The 22,461-nt window shown below is 40.0% G+C and overlaps 1 protein-coding gene across 19 annotated transcripts in view; it reads right to left on the bottom strand.

Moving 5' to 3' along the window:
* NFIA (nuclear factor I A) overlaps nt 1–22,461 on the bottom strand; it is a 369,222-nt gene that overhangs the window by 89,916 nt on the left and 256,845 nt on the right. For all 19 annotated transcript variants that reach the window (XM_075181768.1, XM_075181780.1, XM_075181774.1 and 16 more), the window contains exon 4: nt 13,057–13,131. In XM_075181768.1, the coding sequence (XP_075037869.1) occupies nt 13,057–13,131 (75 nt within the window). The remainder of the gene's footprint in view (nt 1–13,056; nt 13,132–22,461) is intronic.

Genomic DNA, 22,461 nt, shown 5'->3' with positions numbered 1-22,461 from the left:
TCCGACCACAAGGGGGTGACTTTGTGCGCTCTTCAGATACCCGCCACTGAAAAAGCTGTCACAAAGTTTTCTGCAATGGTCAATAAGTTATTTATACACAATGAGAGAAATATCTCTGGCCCAGTCACATAAACCCAGCTCAGACACTCACAAGTTCAACTTGGAGAGTTTTCCACACCTCTTATTAAATCTTCTCTATATCCTCTAAAGTTCCAGTACATCCTTTTCCTAAATTTGCATAGTACATTAAAGCCCCTAATCACTATGATAACACAACTGTCAAGAAATGTTGTTTTAGAGATCAGAACGTTATCTATCAGTCACGTTCTGCACTTTTGGGACACAAGTTGTGGCTCATTTAAAGAGAAGAGAAACTTTTTTTTTCTTTTTTACTAAACCCAAATATATATGGGGCAGCATGGTGGCTCAGTGGTTAGCACTTCTGACTCACAGCACTGGGGTCATGAGTTCAATTCCCGACCATGGCCTTATCTGTGTGGAGTTTGTATGTTCTCCCCGTGTTTGTGTGGGTTTCCTCCGGGTGCTCCGGTTTCCTCCCACTCTCTCCAAAAACATACTAGTAGGTTAATTGGCTGCTATCAAAATTGACCCTAGTCTCTGTGTGTGTGTCTGTGTGTGTGTGTGTGTGTGTGTGTGTGTGTCTGTGTGTGTGTGTATGTTAGGGAATTTAGACTTTAGGCTCCAATGAGGCAGGGACTAATGTGAGTGAGTTCTCTGTACAGCGCTGCAGAATCAGTGGCGCTATATAAATAAATGGTGATGATGATGATGTAACGATAAGGATGACAAGGATCAGTAGACCAATTACCCTCCTGCCTCATTGTACTGTACAAGAGACGCACAGCTGTTATGTGTGGTTGGCAGCTCTGCAAGAATTGTAAAGGTGAGGATGAAATCCTGGGCACTTGGTATCACAAGGAACCCACAGGGTCAACAGGGAATGAGGAATTACCGTGTACAGTGATCATATGATACACAGACACGGAAAGTCAATATAGATCATACCAGCAACACGAGCGTTAGAATGTATCGTTCTATAATTAGTTGGGCACCATAAGGTGTAGCGCAGCTGTTTTGTGTAGAGGGCAAAGGACTTGTTAGAGCACAGCAATTAAAGTAGTTACTAGATTATCAATGAGAGAGAACAAATGGCTAATTAGAATGTCAGAGGTGTTGTCAAAATTAAATATCCAGGACTCATCTGTAAAAAAAAATCTACTAGATACAGAATTGCAGTTAATCAATTCAATTCCGCTGTCCTGACAAGCAAAATTATTACTAAACTACAATTTATATAAACGTTTCAAAATCAAGATATTTGGGATTGCTAGTGTTGTTGTGAGGGGAACAAATATTGTGTTGAACACCTCACTTCCTGCCATTTATTGTTAGTTGTGCGTGGGACGTTTCAAAGGAATTTGTTTAAGCTATTGGCTTCTATATACACTTTTGCTACTTTTACTGCATATTTTGCAATTCTTTCTAGCAACATTCTTTGCTTTTTAGCCTACGTCTATATATCATCAGGCAGAACTGCTGGTGTCCGTTGCCCTGGGATATAACACCCATCTGGTGTGCTCTCTGCACTGATTTCAATATTATTCAGGGAGCAGCTTCTTTTCGTATCATAGGACAACACCAATGCAGAACTCTTCCGTTTTAAATAAATACTTGGCCGAAAAGCACAGCCGAAAGCCTCAAAGAAATAGCTCTTTTTTTGGGGAGAAATGGTGCAAGATGGTATGTAGAAGCCAATAAATCAGGGTCCTGAAGGTGGAGATCCCTCTCAAAGACATTGTTGGGACGCATAGCAATATATCGGTAGAGGCCCGGTGATGTCAGCTTGGTAAGGGCACATGCTCCGATACCCCGCTTTCTTCCAGTGTCTATCATTTTTTGTTCTAATGTTTTTCTGGGTAATGGTGCGGTCACCTTTAGACATCACGCGTTTCCCCTGCAGCCGCAAAGCCACAGCAACATATGGGACAGCGATGAACGCAGATAGCCGTAATCTAATCTTCATGTACTATTCTGCAAATTTATTGAAACAGAACTGGCTAAATATAATAAATTAATGAGGCCAGATGGTGTTTTCATTCCCTGGAATGCTGCAAAGTTGATTTACCAACATTTAGTGGAAAGTAAAATAAAACGGCACTATAAAATGATAAAAGTGCATTAGTAACCTTACATAAATACTCTGATCCTAATGTATTCATGCTTCAAGAGATGAGGCATTAGGAAGAAACATTATGTCGGACTAATAAACTTTTCTTTTTATGTACCTAAGAAGTAGATAAGAGCTGCTGGACTTATGGAGCAGAGAGAGGAACTGTTAATATCAAACGCTGCTACTGTATCTTTTATGGGAGCTACTGTAACAAGTAAAATATAAAGTGCAAATGTATCTTTTTCCCCTACAATCTCAATTGTTCAACTACAATGTATCTATCACATGCATTTTGCAGGCTGTGCAAATATTCAGCCTCTCGATTCACTAGGAACCAGTGACATCACAGAGCACAACACTCAATTGTGGCCAATGCGCTAAATTGGATATACTCCAGCAGGAGAACCCTTACATATGCTGTTTCCGGAGTTATAAATGTATATGCACCGGAAATATAATATACGTGAGAGATATCCTTATATTTACGGTGTAGTGATGTCATCGACTATATTTATGGTGTAGTGACATTTCCTGTAAAAATCAAACAAACAATCAAACTATTTGGAAAGTGGCAATGTCACGTGATTCATTGGAAAAAGTGGTTTGTAACGGAGGTGAAACACCCCTGTATATTAGGAGCACTTAAAAGGTAAACATGTGTATTAAGGAATAATATAGCCCCATTGTAAAATAAAAAGCATGTTAAAAATTACGTGATATGGTCATATCACCACTGGATATCATTAGATTGTATAGTACACACAGAGAGCCACCCTCTGCAGTCCTAGACAGATGCACAACAAACAGGCAGACGGATATTTTAAGGGGAACTATTGCCCTGGTTTGGTTTGCAGTCTTTTCACAACACACAAAAGATATGAAACGCGTGGAGAGTACAGTAGAATTGCTAGCGCGGGCTTCTATTGACCATCTAATTATGCTGAGTTCCATTTATAAACATGGCTAAACCACTAAGTTTATGGAGACTTTTTGTGCTGCTTTAATAGAATATTGATCGAGAGCAAGGTCTGAGTGGACTGCCATTGAATTGTGTAATGGCATACAAAAAGCAAGGTCACTGTGACTGTACGTTCGCTGGCTGCAGGCTATTTTTTATTATAATCTTTTTTTTTTTTTCCTTCCCTCTAATATGCCAGCACAAATAGCTCTCTTTCGAGTATCTTAGCACACGGAGCGTGGGAGCCATTTTTCACACCTGATTCCTGAGTCAGTGCAAGTGCAGCAAGATGCTAATTCACGATGGAAACATTACAACAGATAATCTAGATTTACACTTTGGCAATGTTTATATTTACTGGGTAACATTTCCTTAAACCTACTTGTAACTAATTCTTTTCCCTGAATTATGCTATAGGCATTATTAACTGCTTTTCTATTATTATTTGTTCTTGATATGTAAAAGTCAAATAATTTGGCCTTTTTCTCTATAATATAATCCCCTCCTGCATTGCACATGTTCGAAGCGTCCTCTGTGCCAGCCTTCTATTGCAGATCTGCACATATATATCTGAGGCAACGCATGATCTGTCAAGCAACTCGGAAAAAGGTTTAATTGTTTACCGCCTCTGTTATATCTACAGAGACCTGTGTCGTGTGGCCCTGTCACTGAGTATGGAGGAGAAGGAAATATTATAGGAAAAAAGCTGCATAAAAGACTTGACTAAAGACTTGACTCAATTATAAAAAAAACAACTATTTAACATTACTGAAAGAACATACTTAGCGTAAGAAGCAATTGCAAAAACTACAGAAGATCACTATAAAATGTTCTTTGGGAAGTTGACCATTTGCGGTCAACTTATGTACAACCGTAAATAACGATATATAACAGTTAAGGTAAATCTATCTGCTCCTTTGATTTGGATCATAATCACACCTTAAACCAGATCTGTCCACTGCACATAGTGAACGAGAGCAGTGTGTGGGCTAAAACAAATATAATTGAGGCATGAGGCATGAGGCACTTTGTGATTGGTGTCACTAGCTCCTAATGAATTTCTAGGCAAACATCTACCTGGCCTGCGAACACTACATGTAGGTGATGGGATCACTTTAAAACTCAAGATTCCGGAATGTTGACTGATGAGTAAAACAGGGATAATCTTAATATGGAAGATGTTTTGTTAAAATATAGTTTAGTAGTGTAAAGATGGTGTTCTGCATTAGTCACGTTGACCACTAGGTGTCGCTGTTTTGTTGCTCCCCATAATTTAGATTTATTATTTTCTGAAACCCCCTTTTCTGAGCCCAAAAGGGCAAAGCTTGCAAAATATTTAACAAATCTGGTACGTCAATTTCACTAAACTACGAACTGGATATTCTGAACATATATATATATATATATATATATATATATATATATATATATATATATATATAACTTATATATACGTTGTAATTTATAGGCTTGATCAATGCAACTACAGGGGGAACAGAAAACGATATATTATAGCGCACTAAGACAAGACACATTATATATGGAACGAGGCATTCACCTTACTGCGATCGTGGGTGGCCCGGGTGGGATGAAAGGCATCAGACGTTGCCGACCTTTAGCAGCACATCTGAATCATATCTCAGACATCGCTGACTCATTAGTAAAGTGTTACAACAAAGAGAAGAGCGTTAAATAGGAACCAAATGTGCTGGTAGTGAGCTTGTCCTGACCTGACCGCAAATTCTTTCGAAAAATGGGAATGAACGTTCTGATGGGGTTTAATAATTTATTTGTCCGATTGCAGCTTTATCTGTGCAATGTGAATAGCAATCTTGGCAGCTGATAGGACTTCGGTTTAGAACATTCCTGGGATACGTCAGGTAGAACATTCCACACCTAGATAGAACATATACATCAGCCAGTGAAAATAAAATGTCAAAGTTATTTAAATGTACTGGTTTAAATTGCACCTGTTAACCCCAATGAAACACTGGTGAATTCATGAAGCCTGGGTGATACTGGCGTGGCCCCTGGTTCCTACTGATCAGAGGTGTAGGCGGTATATATCCGTGTATATCGACTGCTTCCACTGTGTGTGCAGGCGACAGGCCAACGTTAAAGAGAGGTTTTTTCAAACAAGACGTTAAATTATATTGTGCAGCGGTGTCCTGACAGTCCACTGCAGCTCTGCTATAATGTAATAAAGTTTGAAAAGTATTCTCCAGACTCCTTGACAGGCAGAGGAAACTCCTCCCACAAATTAGGGATCTGATAAGGGTCAAAAAGTCATTTGAGCTGTTGTGACATCACTGGTCCTGCACCTTTATGAATCCACTAATCGGCATAGTGCATTTATACTGATCAGGTTTACAAGCTGGTCAGTCCCTTTCTGTCTGCTCAGTTACAGAAGCACCTCCCTCCTAACATAGCAACCTACTGCAGGGGGTGAAAAAGAGCAAGGTAGACTTAGTTGAGTGTAAACACTTAAATTATTTCATGCATATTATATAGCTCTGCAATAATAGCTTTTTTATATATAACAATACATTTAACTATAATTAAAAAACAACAACTTATTAAATTATTATACACATGTGGAGGTGCTTGCTAAACAAGTTGAAAGAGACGTCTGTAACTTTGTTTTCATTCCTCTCTCCAAAGCTTTTTTGTCTGTGGCCATCCTTCCTTTTTGAACTTCTAGAATTCCTGATGAATCTGTATTCTCTATCTCATACCAAATCATTACAGCTGTCATCTAATGTCATGAAGGAGTTGTTGGAAATTGAGCGATAGGAGCCAGATAAATAGTTAAATCATTAGACATGCAAGTATTTGCAGGACAATTAAATAAAAGGTAGTATTTGATGTATGCTCATTCTATTGCAGAGGTTGTGGAACTACAAGTCACAGTATGCCCTGACAGCTGGAGGCCAATTGTTGCTGGAGAAGGAATGTTCATTCTATAGCAGTGGTGGATGACCTTTGTTCCTCTAGCTGTTGTGGAACTATAAGTCCCAGCATGCACTGTCAGACAAAGGTAGGGTATGGTGGGACTGTAGTTCTGTCGTACAGGGTCAATGTATGAGTTTAGTGAATAATATCTATATAAAAATCAACATTATAGTAACTTTAGTGCATCATTAACATCTCCCAGCCTCTTAGTATTCAGCACACACAGGGAATATATATATATCCCCGTCTATTTCCCTTTCAGGAACTTCTGTTTTATGGATGGATGTGAAGAGCGGAGATTAGTTTTGGGACCCAATATTTATACCTAGCATGAGGTCAGAGAAACCATCCGATTTTGCCAGTATGCTCCCCAGCTCACGTTATAAATTTCCAAGCAATTATACAAATTGACTTTATACAGCATCTGCAGAGGTCACAGCGTAGTATATACATTAGTGTTTCCTGGAGCCGTCTCAATTCTACTTGGGATAAGTTTCAGAAAGTTCACTGCTGGCGAATATAGAGGGATCATCGTTCTCTGTCTACTATAACCCCCCCCCCCCCAGAATAATACAACTTATAAAAGGCTTTGTAGAAAGTTGCTTCCAAAATAATGCTTATTTGTACCCACGGCAGCTAGCGAGAAGGGGGAGGGTGTTGTTATTAGGATTTGTTCTTGGGTGGAACACCTTTATCCTTAGAAACTGGCACAAAAGTCACCTCTCCACCCAGGAGAGACTGACCTTCTGCTGGATTCAGCTGTCACTCGTCTCCTGAACTAACCCAGGTGCAATTAATAAACCGATATAAAAGGCTTTTTTTTTTTCTTTTTTCTTTTTCCCGCTACATAACTGACCCAATCTAGCACAAGAAAACCAGTCAACGCTACGTGTGGAGTAGAGGAATGTCTCCTGGTCGGAATGGGTCAGTTTGACGTCTCTACGCATCGCTGCAATTGTCATACCCAGACGGTGGGACAACGTCATTCTAAGGCCTCTATCGAACAAAGTCCCCGGAGACGGGGTTAGCCAGGAATCACCGGCCACAGCCTTCATCAGGCTCTCTAGAAAAGGTTTCCCTATACTTTGCATTGGGGAAACTTAGTTAAAAAGGACAGAGACTGTACAAGAACTGCCATCGCTGTCTCAGGATGGCAATAGCAGAGTACAAGAAAAAACTGCTTTATTATTCGAATAAAGCATTTTTTTTTCTATTTTGATTATATTAAAATAATTTTATCTTAATTCCCCCCCGCTTATTTTTTTTTACGTATTTTTCTATATATTTTTTATTGAATGTGTAACTGGACACCCAGGACTTCCAGCTCCACCGCGCCTGTGTGAACTGGAACTGGTAGTAGTAAGACTCCTCGTACCGCAGCCAGTCAGTGCCGCTGGGGAGCTGATCCAGCCAGTATCACTCAGCTGTTAATGGTAAACTGCAGCGATATTAGATGTTCTATTTCTGCAATGAGCAGCGATATCATAAACAGACCTCTAGGACTGTGTCCCAGCCCATTTGGCATTAAGGAAACCCTCTCTTTCTGTTTAGTTTAACTGACACACAACAACAGTTATGTTTATTTATTCAGCTAATAAATATTATTATTGCAATTAAATTGTGCTTACAAATACATTTTATATAGTTTAAAAATAAAGACCTTCAGAAGTTATTGTTTCCTCTTAAAGGTCCCCAACTCCATAAGGACTGCAGCTGTCCCCCCCCCCCCCCCCCCATTGGCTGTCAGAGCTCTCCAGGCTTATACTGTAGTCCCTTAGCACCTATTAGAAATTAAGGTTTTGGAACAACTGATAACTTTACAACCCGATATTTTTAATATTTCACATATTTCCTGCCATCGCAGAGCCCATCACCTTGTGGGGCATAGACCGGCCTCCACGCCCCAGATTAGCCACCGCCAAATTCTAGCTGTAAGGTGGGAGCGTTCATCGTACCCGTGATGGCCACTTTGTATACCTGCGTCTTGTAACATCAACATCTGTAGCAACTGGAAAAGTTGTAATTGGAAGGTTCAGCCACAATAACACTGTAAGTGTTGGCGGTGATGATTTCGGCAAATCCATTTGGTCATATGCTAATACAAGAGGGAATCCCTGGACCATCGTATATGCCCCAAAAGACCTCGGCAATCCAACAGGTCCCTCAAGTCTCCCCTTCTTATGTGTCTGGTGTCTGCTCTTTTTCTTATTATTGTTAATATTTCTATCCAAGTCTTAATAACAGCCATATGTTTGCCCCATTTGTCATTGAGGGACAAACCGTGGAGAACGGAATTATCACATTTATGTTACGTTTCTGACGCAGCCCGTAATGCACGAATGTGAACGGTATTCCTGACATATTGTAAACACACATAATAACCAGAATCACTATACACAAACTGAACCAAATAATCTAAAAAGTTCTACAGCAGGCTTAGGCCAACCTTGGTCCAACAGCTGTCACTGACAGGTCATGTTAGGTCTTGTAATTCCTCCAACAGTTGATGACCTTTCGGTTCCCTAATTCTAGCCTAAAGTATTTCTCTTATTAATAAAAAATATTAACAATACTAAAGCAATTTTTCCCTCACTACAAGTAAATCTTTATCGCCCCGGTACTCTGAAAAGGTGTCATAAATTCTGCATCAGACTACATCAAATCCTGGTTCAGAAATACCATTGGTGCAGCTGATGCGGTGCACGGGGGACCATGGAGATAATGGGGCCCGCTGCATGGGAAACTAGAGAGCTGAGGGCCCCAGCTCCCTCCTCCCCGCGCTGGGGGCCACAGCTCGCTAGTTCCACCTCTGGTTCCCAGGTAGTCAGTACTTGACAAAGGTGGTCGGACATGAGATACCCACAGATCTGATGGGGTCTGCCTTAAAATGTCTTAAAATTACATCCACCCACCCACAAGAGCCATTTACTTCCCCCCTCCCACCTACACCAGTGTATAGCTGTATAGCTGTGGCGGTGACTGATACACTATAAGGACAGAAGTATTCGGACGCTTGACCATTACACCAACAGGGACTGTAATGACATTGTATTTAAACACATATACGTTAATATGGAGTTGGTCCCCCTATTGCAGTGATAACAGCTCCCACTCTTCTTGGAAGACATTCCACAAGATGTTGGAGTGTTTCTGTGGGAATTTGTGCCCATTCATTCTGTAGAGCATTTATGAGGTCAGACACTGATGTTGGACGAGAAGACCTGGCTCACAATCTCCGTTCCAATTCATCCCAAAGGTGTTAGATGGGGTTGAGGTCAGGGCTCTGTGCGGGCCAGTCAAGTTCTTTCACACCGAACTCATCAAACCATGTCTTTGTAGTCCTTGCTTTGTGCACTGGGGCACAGTCATGTTGGAATAGAAAAGGGCCTTCCCCAAACTGTTGCCACAAAGTTGGAAGCATAGCATTGTCCAAAATGACTTGGTATGCTGAAGCATTAAGATTGCCCTTCACTGGAGATAAGGGGCCTAGCCCAAACCCTGAAAAACAGCCCCATACCATTATCCCTCCTCCACCAAACTTCACAGTTAGCATAATGCAGTCAGGCAGGTAACATTATTCCAGCATCTGCCAAACCCAGACTCGCCCATCTGACTGCCAAACAGAGAAGCGTGATTCGTAACTCCACATAACACGTTACCAGTGTCAGTGAGCTTTACACCACTCTATCCTGGCATTGGTCTTGGTGATGTGAGGCTGCATACAGCTGCTCGGCCATGGAAAGCCATTCCATTAAGATCCCGCCGCACAGTTTTTGTGCTTATATTAATGTCAGTGGAAGTTCAGAACTCTTCAGCTATGGAATCAGCAGAACGTTGGTGACATTTACGCTTCAGCAGTCGTTGACCCCGCTCTGTGATTTTACGTGGTCTTCCGCTTCGTGGCTGAGTTGCTGTTGTTCCTAAATGCTTCCACTTTCTAATAATATCCCTTACAGTTGACCGTGGAACATCCAGCAGGGATGAAATTTCACGAACCTTCTTATTACAAAGGTGGCGTCCTATCACAGTACCACGCTGGAAGTCACTGAGCTCTTCAGAACGACCCATTTTGTACCACAAATGTTTGCAAATGGAGACTGCATGACTAGGTGCTTGATTTTGTACACCTCTGGCAACGGGTCTGATGGATACACCTCAATTCAATAATTAACAGGTGTGGCCAAATACTTTTGTCCATATAGTGTATAAGAAATGAAAGACGTATTACATATCTGCAGGGGCTTCCTTGGTTTGCAGCACTGAGACGATGGCTAAATGACTTTGATAGCTTGTGAGAGTCCCTCTCTGCTGCCTGTCTTACATTAGGCCACAACGCGATCAATGGGCCTTTGATCAATCGAGCAAGATGGTGATAGGTACTCTTAATTCATTGTGCTTAGTGAATATTGACAGGCTGGTAATGATCAGCCTGCACAGTGTCATTCATACGGACAACATTAGCATCCTGTAAAGGTCAAACCCAGATCCCTCCATCCGCTGAGGTTTCACAGTTAGAGGGGCCGCTGGTCTGAGCAAGAGAACATTTATATGAAAAAATAATAACACAGTATTGTAAGAGATACACTGTATACACAGATATGCAGTTCACACTGCGACTCACAGAGAATTGAATTAATAATAATGATTCCCTAATCCCACAGACAGACTGCACAAATAAGACAAAGCAGGTATTCTTGGATAACAGGAAAAAACAATACATTGCAAAACAATTGTTAAGATGATTTTCAACTTAGAAAATCTACAGTAAACCCAGGGTTTAGGGCAGGGGGGGGCAAACCTGGGAATAGTCAATTGTGATAGGTCAGTCTGAAAGCTTGGAGAGTGGGAGGACCAATCACGGGCCACAATCAAGAGAATTTGCAAATGGCATTGATTTTAAACACCCCAGGAGAGGGGAGCAAGCTCGAGAGGCAAGGGGACTACCGAAGTGCCCAAAATCTGCTTAATATAGCACAATTATAAGTGCATATGTTTTATAATTGCATAGATCTAAAACCACCGTCCATTTGATCTATTGTGACTTTATTTTAAGTTTTCGCCTAGTGCCTATCCCTCCACTTTCATACTATTAGATTTGTCTGACTGGATTGTGAATTCTCCACTGTCCTACATTGTATGTTATGGGGCAGATTTATCAAACATTTTAAAAAGGAAAAGTGGAGGCGTTGCCCATAACAACCAATCAGATTCTAGCTTTCATTTATCCAGGGCATTCTAGAACAGTGACAGTTAGAATCTGATTGGTTGCTAAGGGCAACACCTCCACTTTTCCTTTTAAGACGTTTTGATACATCTTACCCCTATAATGGATTTTACAGCAGCTGAAACCCAGATACACATTAAGTGTATCCAACACAAGTAGTTCTATCAAATCGATATTAACACCTGAGTTAATGATTAACAATGAAAAAGGTTGAGAACGTGATTGGACAGGTTAGAAAAAATTTTGTTTTTGACTGGGAGGTATTTAACGGGAAATCGGTAAATTTACATCTGGCCAATCCATATTGAGATGCAATTTTCTTTACGCATGCTGGAAAAATAATAATTGTAAAATGATTCTTTATGGGGCTCAAAATGATTTCAAGAGCTATATAACAAAAAGCTGTCTTTTAAAAGTAGAGTTCTGCAATAGCTAAATATATAAATGACATACAGCACTAATTGTTACTATAAAAATACTATCATAGTGACTATTTCAACAAGCAGAATTTAAACAGAATAAAATGGAATTGTCTTGTTTAAAAAAAACAAAACAAAATTTTTTATTAAGTAGAATCCTAAAAATAATTCTAACATACAAATATTAAACAATCTAAAATAACTGATATCATCATTCTACAGCAACAGGAGAGAGAAGAGCACAAACATAACATTTTGGACCTCATTTAAAGTCGGACACAAAGTCCGTGTAAGAAGTGTAGGAGTGGCAGGGTGCCGCAGCTTGGTAGGGTATTACGAGTGGCAAGCAACCCCAGTTGCGTCCCACTCTTAATACCCTATCGAGCTGCGAGCAGTTCCTGCAGCTAGCTAACCGCTTGCGCCCCCTAATTCCTGCTGCACAGCTTTAGCCCTGTTTTGACGTGTGTTGCGTCTGCGCCTCACTGCGACTAGGATGTATTTACATGGTCACGCCTTCACAAATCCGTGTTCCGCTCATTCTCTCGTAGTGAGTCGCAAGCTGTTGCAAGTGTTAATTGCGTCCAAGATGCAGGCGGATTTGGTGCTTTCTGCACATGCGTAGTAGTGTTTTTTTGCTGGATGCGCCTAAACGGACTTTGCGTCCGACTCTAAATAAGGTCCTTAATCTATCAAATGTAAATATGTCTAAAAGCAATCAAGACAGTGTAAATCGGATGAATAATCCGTATAACTACGTTTATCTCACAAACAATGGGATGCATTTAAAAAATGGTAGAAAAATACATATAATTACCGCCAGTGGAAATACGGCCTAAGTGCAAAAATAAGTTTAGCTGTCTGTTCAGATAACGATTCAGGGCTGTTAAGTTGGCGTAAAATGTGATTTTTCACTTCTGGGCAAATTTACAAAACACGGATTCCGAAACTAGTGGTTTGTGCACATACTCAGATGTGAAAAAGGCGCATTATACGCCAAATATACGCAAATTGCGTTCAACTTAACACAAGCTAATTTCTGTACAGGTGACAGGTACCCTGGGAAGTATATCGGCTGCCTACGCACACTGCGGGCCGCCATTTTGTACACTGAACCAATATACGGAGGTGCCTCATGCCTCATTAATGTCGTTACTACTGAACTGACTGGCGACATTCTCCTGTCTATTGGTTCAGCGCACAAACTGGAGGCCTCCACTGTGACCAGACTCATAAAGCAAACCTTTGACAATTCCCAGACTCATAAAGCAAACCTTTGACATGTCAGTAAAACGTCAGGAAGAGAGGTACTTACTTTGCGAAACTCTTACTAGTTCCGTAACACTGAAAACACCTGAAGTCACAAAGCTGTCTTGGAAGCCCAAATGTCCTGCAAAGAGAGTGCAAGTACAGCGGTTAGTAATGAACTGCGCACGCTGGGTTTTCTTTAGCTTCCTAAGAGACAGCCATACAAAGATATTGATTTTTATAAATGGACGAGAACCATAAACACTACACACAAAAAGCTCGTCAGAGTTGAGTTATTATGCGGTTTTGGATTTAGAAGATTGGAAGAATATAACACGTCTGCACCTGTATGGCTCCTTAATGCATAAGCAATTTAACAAGAAATCTGGAACAGATACTGATTTAATAAATGGTTACCTTGGATAACCTTGAGTGGCTGGTAACACATGAAGCACAGGAGATCAGCACTGAGAGCCTTGAAAGATTTAAAGCTGTTCTATTAAGTAACATCTGATTGGGATTATCCTGAACCGCGTTCCAACCAAACAAAATCGCGAGATCCCGTCTCCCCGTCTGAGGTTACACCAGGGAAATCTCACAGGAACAGCTGTTAAACACACAGCGAAACTGGCAGGCGCGCACCTAGAGCGGAGCGCTCACCAGACATCTCTTTATTGTGATAAAGTCCTTTGTGACAAACAGCGCTTAGCTAAGTCTTCCCTGGGGCTTACGAGACTGCACTCGTAAAATGTCTTTTGTTTTACACTAAAAATGTTCAGCTTTGTAAATCTTTTCTGAATAAAATGATAGATGTTTTTCCTTAGTATGTGTCATTTATGCTTTCGAACTGATTGGAAACTCAGTGTATTTTCTTAATGTGGATGTCCGTGGTGGTGGAAACAAGGTGGATTTCACCTTCTTTGGACGGAATGGTGAATTATTTGAACGTACCAATCACCAAATATCTCCTAATCATATTACGCAGCTCTTTCCAGAAGATACTGAATCACTCGCATCAGTCCCTGCCCCATTGAAGCTTACAGTCTAAACTCCTTAACACTGACGCACACTAGACTATGGGAGGAAACCGGCGCACCCTTAGGAAAACAACGCAAATACTCCGGAGAACATACCAACTGCGCCCAGAGAGTGCCTAAACTATATGCGATTTGGAGGTTCTAAAACCACCACACGTGAGGTTTATCTTGGGAGCTTAAACCCGCATGCGATCTGTTTTAAAGCCGCACACAAAACTGGACAGCAGCAAATGTACCCCTTGTGTCCTTCAGTAGGTTGAAAGACAGGAAGTATGCTGCCCATAAGTGGGCAACACGTTGGCTAAGTGGTTAGCAGTTTCCTCCCACACTCCAAAAACATACTAGTAGGTTAATTGGCTGCTATCAAAATTGACCCTAGTCTTTGTCTGTGTGTGTGTGTGTGTGTGTGTGTGTGTGTGTGTGTGTGTGTCTGTGTGTGTGTATGGTAGGGAATTTATACTGTAAGCCCCAATGGGGCAGGAACTGATGTGAGTGAGTTCTCTGTAAAGCGCTGCGGAATTAGTGGCGCTATATAAATAAATGGTGATGATGATAAGTAAAATTTACCACCACCACAACTAACCTAAAAAAAAAGAAATGACATACACTTGGATTTAAGTACGGCCGAAATTACGCTCAAGTCACATGATTTTTATAAACACATGACTTCCGTGGAAGTTGTGATTGGACATGAATTAGGCCCATTGTGTGAAAATATATGACCCCCACAGCATTATCTGAAATATACTCAGTTGGGGTATCTCGTTGTTTGTTGGGCTGTGTGGCCCTTTAAAACTTCAACGCACAATTGTGATGACTGATCAGACAATTTCTTAAGTAAATAAAAAAAAAGCGATGTATCCACAACGTGAAATGTGATTATTCTGACTGTAGCAGTAAATGTGAAAACACGGCTGCGGCTATTGTCTGGCTACCCGGATCCAGCGCAAAATGTATTCAAGAGACCCCTGAAAATTCTTTTCCGCAATAAAAGGGAAGGAATGATCCCATCCAGAGCATGTCGTGTCCCCACAATGAGAGAACACTTTTAAGACTTTAAATTCATGTAATACAATTCTAGGCTGGATCCTTCCCGTTGAAAAGGCAGAATGAGCGTTATTGAAAAAGAGAAAAAAGGGGCAATATTTGACAACCGAAATCAGCATAACCTTTTCAGAGCGGCGGTCATGGATGACTGTCCTCTGACCCCGAGAGATTATGTGGGGATTTCAATAACAACAGCTGGAAGTGGCCGTGTATGAATAGAGGACTCCGCTCCGCAGCCTCCTACAAAGGTCTCACAATCCCATGGTCATTGGAAAGTGTTTCCTGGGCCCAGCTAATAGGGTAATAATGAAGGTTCTGCTAATCCAGCTGCAGCTGAGATATAAACCGTTGATTGTGCCTGTCTATATATTATGTATTCTGCATATATATATATATATGTATGTGTGTGTGTATATATATATATATATATATATATATATATATATATATAAACACACAAGCACATACATACACAGATCATTCTTTGCATTAACAGGGTGGTATTATACATTCCAAAACAGCAGACACCACAAAATATCTATGTCATATCTATCTATCGCATATGAATCTATCTATCTATCTATCTATCTAATATCTATCTATCTATCTAATATGAATCTATCTCATATGAATCTATCTATCTCATATGAATCTATCTATCTATCTCATATCTATCTATCTATCTATGTATCTATCTATCTCATATCTATCTATCTATCTCATATGAATCTATCTCATATGAATCTATCTTTCTATCTCATATGAATCTATCTATCTATCTATCTCATATGAATCTATCTATCTATCTCAAATCTATCTCATATCTATCTATCTATTTATCTATCTCATATGAATCTATCTATCTATATCTATCTATCTTATATGAATCTATCTATATCTATCTAATATGAATCTATCTATCTATCTATCTATCTCATATGAATCTATCTATCTATCTCATATGAATCTATCTATCTATCTATCTATCTCATATGAATCTATCTATCTATCTATCTATCTCATATGAATCTATCTATCTATCTATCTATCTGCTTTTGCACACTTACATTTCTGATATAGGAAACTGAAAAGCATTAAACTCTACATGAGCAGATTCTCAAGAAGTCAGTTTCGCCTTCAATATAATTTAGCTGATGGCTTTTAATTGGTAACAAATTAAATTGACTGCATAAATTACACACAATACTATTTTGTAGAGTGAAGATAAATGTCTTGTGTTTGCATATCATAAATATCAATACTTTCTGAGGAAATTCTGAGGAAAAGGCCACAAGGCTTATATGATAAATAATATGCTGCACGTGTTAGAAACGGGTATTAGCTCAGTGCAGACTGCTCAATGCTGAGATATTTGCTATGTTGCAATTAATCCTCCTAAAGTACAACATAAACTGATTGCACAAACAAAGAAAGGGTTAAGTTACCTAAAAAAGACTGGAAAATAAAGAATAAATAAAATTAAAACACACCTAATAAGTTTTGCTGAATGTGAGAGACTATTTATTCACATTAACAAACCTGACATCCCCAGTTTAATTTGCATTTTCATGTCCCCGGATCAATTTATATAAAAACCATAAACTTCCAAAAACCCAACAAAGTTCAGTTTTCGTGCAGCAATGCACCAGGGGTAGATGACCACATGACACTCAATGGCCGAGGAACGAACCTATCGTTTATAGGAAATGGTCCACACTGATTTCCACGAGACAAAGTACGTTTTACTTTTCAAATTAATAAATGATCAGTTATGTTCAGAGACGTCTGGAAACAAAGGAAGTTGAGATTCAAAGATACATGGGGGAACTAGGACCAACGCAGAGGGCGGAAATATACGTCACATGATACTAAGGTTGCTACAAAGTTGCTCCATAGTAGTATGAAATGGTCACTAAACTTGACGAGAAACACAGTAAAACATAAGAGACTTTGGTTGCAACATGTACTAGTGAGGAAGAATGACATAAAGAATTAAACTTTATATCCTCTCTCCAGCCCCTGACTTGCAGAAACTGTCCAGGGGCAAACACAGGATATGTAGAGGGGGTGTTTCCAGGCACTAGGAACCCCCCCCCCCCCCTCGGTTTGTCTATGCTGTCCTCCAGTCCTCTGTTAGACACTAAGTCCAGCACCTGATCAATGGTCACTTCTCCTGCCAGAGGAGTTATGAGGATTCTGAATTTTGGCATCCCGACAAGTCTTGTGTTGAGAGCTCTGATTGGACAGCTGCCCAGCCATCCACTCATGGCTGGACACAAGAAATCTCCAACACGTGATTGGGGTTCAGAACAATTATCATCATCTATTTATATAGCGCCACTAATTCTGCAGCGCTGTACAGAGAACTCACTCACATCAGTCCCTGCTCCATTGGATCTTACAGTCTAAATCCCCTAACCTACACACACACACAGACTAGGGTAATTTTGATAGCAGCCAATTAACCTACCGTTATGTTTTTGGAGTGTGGGAGGAAACCGGAGCACCCGGAGGAAACCCATGCAAACACGGGGAGAACACACAAACTCCACACAGATAAGGCCATGGTCGGGAATGGAACTCATGACCTCAGTGCTATGAGGCAGAAGTGCTAACCACTGAGCCACCGTACTGCCCAATGAGGGGTTATGGGAAGGTTACAGAATTTCACTTCTGGGTTGGGTTCTTCTGTACTGTATTCTCAAAGTGATTACAGGTATAATTTCGTACATGCCCCATAGTATAGATTATAGGGGCAGTTCATATCACCTTGGAGGTCTATGCCCTATATTAAATCCTTTCTACCTCATTACATATACCAAGCCTCCTCAATGACCTCTAATACCCATATAATTTACACTAGACTGCATAATAACCTATATGTTCAATATCCAATATTGCATTTGTTTCCATTATTATTTTTTTTACTTAAACATCATTTACAAGAGTTAAACTAATACATGTCTGGACAGTAATTACTGTTTGACCAATATATCTGTTGCTTCCAGAAAAGCAGATTTAACGAGTTTTATTGAAAAAAAAAATATTGTTTTCTATATATTGCCAAGTTTATTCTGCCAAACAAGTGCCAGTTATTATGTTCTGGAGACCGAAAAACTGAAAAAGTGCAAAGGCCGTTAGTGTGAAAAATCATTCTAACATCAGGAGGTTACAGCTGAGGGTCTGAATGGGGTCATTTACTAAATCACAATGACTACTAAAACACGATATGGGCTTTTAATAGCAGTGCTGCTAGAGTCATGCCCGAGCAATTCCAAAATTGATAGATTTGTGTAAAGATTCCCAAGTAGCAAAATTAAGCCTGGAACAGCGCGGAGATATATACGGATGCGGTAATTAAAAAACTGCACTGGCAAAGGAAAGAGTAATGCGAGAGGTCAATGGGGAGAACTATTATTACTAATATCCATTTATATAGCGTCAACAATTGGGAACGGGATGATATTGACACATGATTGACATCTGTTCCTCCCCTTCATTGTCCTCATTAATGGTTAATGTGTATCTGTGGTAGTGAATTTAGATTGTAAGCTCCAATAGGGCAAGTACTGATGTGACTGATTATTAGGTGTATATTTACTAAACTGCAGGTTTGAGAAAGTAAAGCTGTTGCCTATAGCAACCAATCAGATTCTAGCTGTCACTTTGTAGAATGTACTAAATAAATTATAACTAGAATCTGATTGGTTGCTATAGGCAACATCTCCACTTTTTCAAACCTGCAGTTTAGTAAGTATACCCCTAACTGTTTTGCACTTGTACCGCGCTGCAGGATATGTTGGTGCTATAGAAATGATAATATTTTGTGAAAAAATATCCTAGAAGACAAAGGTGAATTAATAGATTTGTACAAGTGATAATTACTGCAATTCAAACGATTCAAATTGACTTGCGGCGTTTCCCAAACATACCCGTCCATCCAAACCCCTTCTGTTTGTAAATCTTTCAACCCCACATAAAATGAACCAACTGCACATTTCACTCTATATGAAAACATGAATAGATTTTGTGTTCCATTCCAAGGTGAATGGCTCAGCCGTGGTTCCTTCACCCAATATAACAACTGGTTATGGTGAGTGAAAGCACTGAGGTCGGCAGCGGTAATCCCCACCGACACTGCGCAGCGCAAATCTACAGAGACTGGACTCTGTAGATCTTTCTTATCTCCACATTTTGATACATAGGGGCCTTAGTCCCTCACAGCACCGTACACTGATCTGCTATAGGAGTGAGCGGTCACTGGAGGTCAGCTTGGGGACAAATAGGAAGAGAAAAAAAATCAGTTTGTAAAACAAAGAAGTTAAGAAGAAATCGGCTTGAATTTCCCTGTAAGTTTCATTTTTTTGTGAAATTTAATGTAAGAAAAAAAACATATTCATTCTTATTGGGTCCATAAAGTAAAATATTATGACTTGTGTTGGAGAATGTAACTATTTCATAAATAATGAGCAAGAAAACTCTTTGACATGGAAACCTCAGATCTGTCCACTCTTCAGCCAAACAGAACAGTTATAATTGGAGTGATACAAAACACTTGTTTCCTCCCTGTGTATTTTGCAGATCTATAAACATAAGTCTCCGTTAAGCCCACAGGGAAAACACCTGTCCGCTGTATTATAAGATCAGAGTGTGATCGTAATATTGTATCACACAATAAGTGGAAACTATAGTAATCTTCACTGTGATGTTTGACCATCTCTCCCTGTAACCGTGGGGCTGGCAGGAAATGCTGGGAATGTAAATTCCCCAGCACACGTTATACCAATCCCCTCATTTACATTTCATCTGATCGTCAGCTTTGCGGCTAATGACGAAGTGTAAGTCACAACGACTGAAAACTACAACTCCCAGCATGTCTCAGCGACTTCTAACCACTTATTGCTATAAGTACCTTAGTTAAAATCTAGATTTGCTTTGTCTATTTATCGTACAGAACCATCAACATATGAAGACTAAATTCGGGGACATTATCTTACTGGGCATCTGTTGGTCACAGGTGAGTCTTTAAATGAACAAAGGTAACTATAGTCCCCAGCGTGATCTGACCACTAAACATGACCCTCATATAACTAGGTTTTATTTTATAACCTCATATTTATTTTTATGCAAAAATAAGAGGTATTGAGAATTGCACCCGACATATAAATCAAGAAACTCGATAGTCTACAGTTATCCATGTGACCAGGATAAGAAACACTAATTATAACTGGACAGATACTAAGAATAACATGCAGGAAAAGATGTATCAAACCTTCTAAAAAGGAGGCGTGGTGATGTTGCCTATAGCAACCAATCAGATTCTGGCTGTCATTCATCAAGTACATTCTGGAATATTACTACTAGAATCTGATTGGTTGCTACGGGCACCACCTACACTTTTCCTTTTTAGATGGGTTGATAAATTAAATCTCTAGTATATGAATCAAGAGCGATGAAGATGTGTGTATACAGACAGAAAACAAGAATGACAAATGATATCAAGTATACAGAACAGGAGAAGCGGTACTGTGCATTTGGAAGATGAGAAATGATACTGTGCACCTGGAACAGTAGAAGTGGTACTGTGCATTTGGAAGATAAGAAATGCTACTGTGCATCTGGAACAGTAGAAGTGGTACTGTGCATGTGGAACAGTAGAAGTGGTACAAATATGTGCATGCATGTATTTATACACACACACAAATCTGTGCATACATGTATTTATTTATACACACACATATGTGCATGCATTTATACACACATATGTGCATGCATGTATTTATACACACACATATGTGCATGCATGTATTTATATGCACACACATACACAAATGTTTGCATTACCTCTGCCCTTTATATTTATTTTCATTAACCCAGCTGAAACGTGATCGGTTCTGCATTCTATCGGCTGAGTGATTATAAGTGACCTTATATCACTCCGTCCCAGCTTAGGTTACACGACGCAGAGTTAATGAGAGGCTTATAGGTTAAATCACTTCTGTACTTCTTGCTGGTGATAAGTGTGACGGAGGAGGAGGAGAGATGTCCTGGAGTCACTTTGTGCAGACACAATATAATACAATAAACTGAACATAAAAGGCAACCAGCACATGATAACACTGTAACTAACACATAGTCTATGTACAGGTGATAGACACAGGTCCCAACTACCATGCTGGATAAAGGTTTTATCACCAGCTACAAGTCTCCCACGGGGAATAATATCAGCACCTGCTCTATAATAATAATAAGAATAATAAGAATTAATAATAACAATCACTATGAGCCGATGGCTTGTACAACTACGCTGGGAATCTTTAACTGTTGTCTATTATGTTTTTCTAGGAATAAAACAAAAAATAATGTATTCACCTAATTAATCAAAAGAGCACCAGCCGATCCAACTAGTCACAGTACGGGGTAGAAGTCAGCACAAGGGGTTATTTTGTTGGCCAGTATTGGTTAGTATGATACCAATATACAACATTGATTTCAGGACTTCTAGACAAATCCTCTTCAATCATAACTTAGGGTGTGGGCTGGTTTTTTTCATAAATATGGCAGCATCTTTGTGCAACTTACTTTCTGAATAGACACCCTGACAACTAAAGCGCAGTTCCTCCTCAAGCCCATGTCGCACATAGCGGATTATATGATCAAATCCTGCTATAAAAAAATCTTTAAATTCCAAATTATATTGATGACTTTGATGCGATGGCTGAATCAAGAAAGCAATTTCTTCAGGACCACGGGTGCAAGTGACATCTACCGGGCCTGAGATCTTATTAATTGCTGTATTTCTGCTTTACCGTCTATATACAGTGCTGTGTACACTATCCTGCCATATATCATGCACATTTTCCACTTTGCCCAAAATATTTCAGTTACGCCCCTGTGTAGTTTTACCTCTTGCACTGATGAAATAATATATTTGGTTTCAAAGCAGTATATCATGACAAACGATGTGGGGAAAGAGCATGTGGTTTGGAAGGCTCAGGTGCAGCGCGGTTCATCTTCGGTCTCCCCCCGTGCGCTACATCACGGAGAATTCCTGAAAGATTTCTCCCCAGGCTGCCAGTTAAAGGCTCCTGAAATCTCGGCCCCAGAATGATTCCCGACAAGACCCTGATAACTATGTAAAACTATGCTGACGAGTGAACTGTATATACAAGTGTCCATTAAGGGCTGAACTGTGCATTAACAACTGGATGGAAACCACAAGCGAATTTGACTTTGAACATTAAATTGCACCTAAATTATGTATCCAGCAATGAAAGGCGAGTGTTTTATCCACTCACCAGAAGGTGTCCAAAGCACTCTTTTATTATTAACATTAGGCTTCTCCTCAGCCGTCCATTACCAGGCTCCAGCAGCAAAGAATCTATTGA

This window comes from Mixophyes fleayi, chromosome 8, assembly GCF_038048845.1.
Source record: "Mixophyes fleayi isolate aMixFle1 chromosome 8, aMixFle1.hap1, whole genome shotgun sequence".
NCBI lineage: Eukaryota > Metazoa > Chordata > Amphibia > Anura > Limnodynastidae > Mixophyes > Mixophyes fleayi.
This window is presented reverse-complemented; position numbering and strand designations above follow the sequence as displayed.